This window comes from Cariama cristata, unplaced genomic scaffold, assembly GCF_000690535.1.
Source record: "Cariama cristata isolate BGI_N322 unplaced genomic scaffold, ASM69053v1 Scaffold44199, whole genome shotgun sequence".
NCBI lineage: Eukaryota > Metazoa > Chordata > Aves > Cariamiformes > Cariamidae > Cariama > Cariama cristata.
In genome coordinates, this window is record NW_009634899.1 from 1 (window position 1) to 2,792 (window position 2,792).

The 2,792-nt window shown below is 56.9% G+C and overlaps 1 protein-coding gene across 1 annotated transcript; it reads left to right on the forward strand.

Annotated features, from left to right (window-relative positions):
- Positions 1-179: 179 nt before the first annotated feature.
- On the forward strand, positions 180-2,358 carry LOC104167139 (nidogen-2-like; the record flags this gene model as incomplete). Its single annotated transcript, XM_009707293.1, has 4 exons — positions 180-349; positions 1,168-1,297; positions 1,484-1,655; positions 2,201-2,358. Coding segments are annotated over 4 exons (630 nt in total), but the record flags the coding sequence as incomplete, so codon positions are not given.
- Positions 2,359-2,792: the final 434 nt, after the last annotated feature.

Sequence of the window (2,792 nt, forward strand, 5' to 3'; positions counted from 1 at the left end):
CGGAGCCCGGCAGCACCCCACCATGTAAGAACTCAGCACCCCGAGGGTGACCACCCCTCCACCTAGCACAGCATGGGCTCCCGGTGCTGCACCCCGCTCAGGTGCAGAGCCGAGGGGCCGATGCTCTCCGAGCCATCTCTCTCTCTCCCTGTCCCCCCCTCCTCCAATTTATATGCCAGGTCTCCCCAGCGTCGCACCGCCCAGTGTCCGGCCCTCGCCCCGGCCCGACGTGTCCCCACCAGCCACGGGAACCTTTCTGCTCTACGCTCAGGGACAGCAAATCGGTTACCTCCCGCTCAACGGCACCCGGCTGCAGAAGGAGTCGGCGAAGACCCTGCTCTCCCTGCATGTACCGTATCTCCTGCGCCGGGGTCGGGTGGGGGGTACAGGACCACCAGTGGGACATAGGGACAGGCTGATGCTGCGGCTCTGCGTGGCGCATCGCTCTGGACCACTCTTGTCTGAGCTGTGGCGGTTTGAGGGGTCATCTCTGGAAGGTTGATGTTGGTTTGTGGGGACATTGCGTTGATGTTGAGATGGCACGGGCGTGTTCTCCTTTCCTTTTCCAGCCGTACCCCAGCTATGGGGCAGGTCGCAGACCCGGGGTTGCCTGCAAAGGGCAGGAGCACGGGTGCTCGTTGAGCTCCCGTGGCCATCGGTCACGGGCCCCAAGTTGCCCGTCTCTACTGCAAACTTGCCTTTTTTGCCCTTCCTCGGACTCCTCTTGGAGCGTGGCCATGTGCTTCTCCAGCCAGGCCAGACCCAGGGAGAGGAAGGCTGAAAGCTGGGCCACGACCCTGCCTGCACCCCGGGGAACCGAACCACCTTGCCAAGTATTCCCTTTTCCCATCCTGAAGGTCATTCCTCGGGCTGGCTTCACTCTTGGAGCAGTCTCTCCTTGAGCCAAAGGGTTTCAAACCCATCTGGGTGTGGGTGTGTGCCTGCAACAGCTGGCCTAAAAACCTCTGCTGGGGGAGTGCAGTAGGAGCCCGTCGGCCTTGGGTTTTGCTGAGGAAATGGGATTTGAGGGTCATTCCCCATTGCTGCACCTTGCAGAGTACCCCCGGCAGCTCCCAATGCCGGCTGGTGGGATAAGGATGCTCGTTGAGCCTCCTGGCCGTGCCCCAGGCAGGATTTCACCCTGTGTCCCTCTCCCAACCCTGTCAGGGCTCCATCGTGGTGGGGATCGACTATGACTGCCGGGAGAAGACGATCTATTGGACTGATGTAGCCGGCCGGACCATAAGCCGGGCGAGTCTGGAGCCAGGTGCTGAGCCGGAGACCGTTATTAACTCAGGTGTGCTCCCACCACCAGTGACATCGGCCCAAAGCCACATCAGCCTCTGCCCATCGCAGCTCTGGGGCTGTCCTGCTTTGGGGTCCTCCATCTTCACTCACATCCCTTGGTTTTGGGGGTCAGGCGGGTTGGGGCACCATGAGCCAGCGTGTCCCCGGCCGTTGACCGTGTCCATCCCTCTGGCAGGGCTCATCAGCCCCGAGGGGCTGGCAGTGGACCACCTGCGCCGAGCCATGTTCTGGACTGACAGCGGCCTGGATAAGATCGAGAGAGCCCGGCTGGATGGCTCCGAGCGGCGAGTGCTCTTTGACACGGAGCTTGTCAACCCCCGGGCCATCGCGGTGGACCCCGTCCGAGGGTGAGCAGCAGCGTTTCCGGAGGGATTTGCACGCAGGGCTTTGCAAGGTGCAAGAGTCGGGCACGTGCAGTGCTGCCAAGGCCCCATCCTGACCTTGGGAGCCCCTCTCCTACATTGCACATCCCGTAGGAGGGACTGGCTCTGTTCCCCATCCCCTCTTTTATTTAATAATTCAGGATTTGGCTAAACCTGCTGTTTCAGTGTCAGGATGTACATTTTTTTTAAAAGCTTTGAAACACGCCTGGCGTTTGAAAACACAAGCTGTGCCTCTCGGGTGGTGTTGCGATACAAAATGTGCTACTCCTAAGACTCGCCCTCATCTAGGAGCTACAGTTTGGGTCGTAAACACATTTAACATCATTCTGGTTTTCTTTTAAGAGATTTTTTTTTTTTGCAAATCAAACAAAGATTTATTTCCGGCACTGTTAAGGGGAAAACCAAGCTTCTCTCCTGACAAGAACCAGTAACGAAGAAAAAGCCAATAATCTCCTACCACTCCTTACTGTTGTCTGGCCTGTTTGTTCATTATATAATTATTTCCCAAGCAACCTTTACTGGACGGACTGGAATCGTGAAGCACCCAAAATCGAAACTTCCACTGTCAACGGAGCCAACAGGAGGGTCCTGGTGAATAAGGACATCGGCTTGCCCAACGGCCTGACGTTTGACCCCTTCTCCAAGCTGCTCTGTTGGGCTGACGCAGGTAACTTCACCGATGACGGATTAGACCACAACACATTAAGCCTCGAGGGGGAAACCAACGATCTATGTCCTTAGCCCATTGCTACCTGTGGGCTTCTCTGCCCCTCTTCTGCTCTCCTGCCCCAAAGGACTTGGTGTGATGGGGTCGAGGGGGTTGACAGCATGAGTTGCTTCTACATCCTCAGGCTGAGCAGCTGTTCCAAAATTTAGTGGATATAAAGAACACGTTTGGCGGGGGGGTTTGTGGCCTGATAAATGTCAGAGAAAGTGGACTTACTGAATGCCGCCTTTGCTTTGGTCTTTACGGCTAAGGCAGGCCCTCAGGAATCCCAGACCGCAGAGGTAAGAGAAGAAGCCTGGAGAAAAGAAGATCAGGTTAGAGATCATTTAAGCAAACTGGGCACCCACACATCCATAGGCCCTGATGGGATGCAC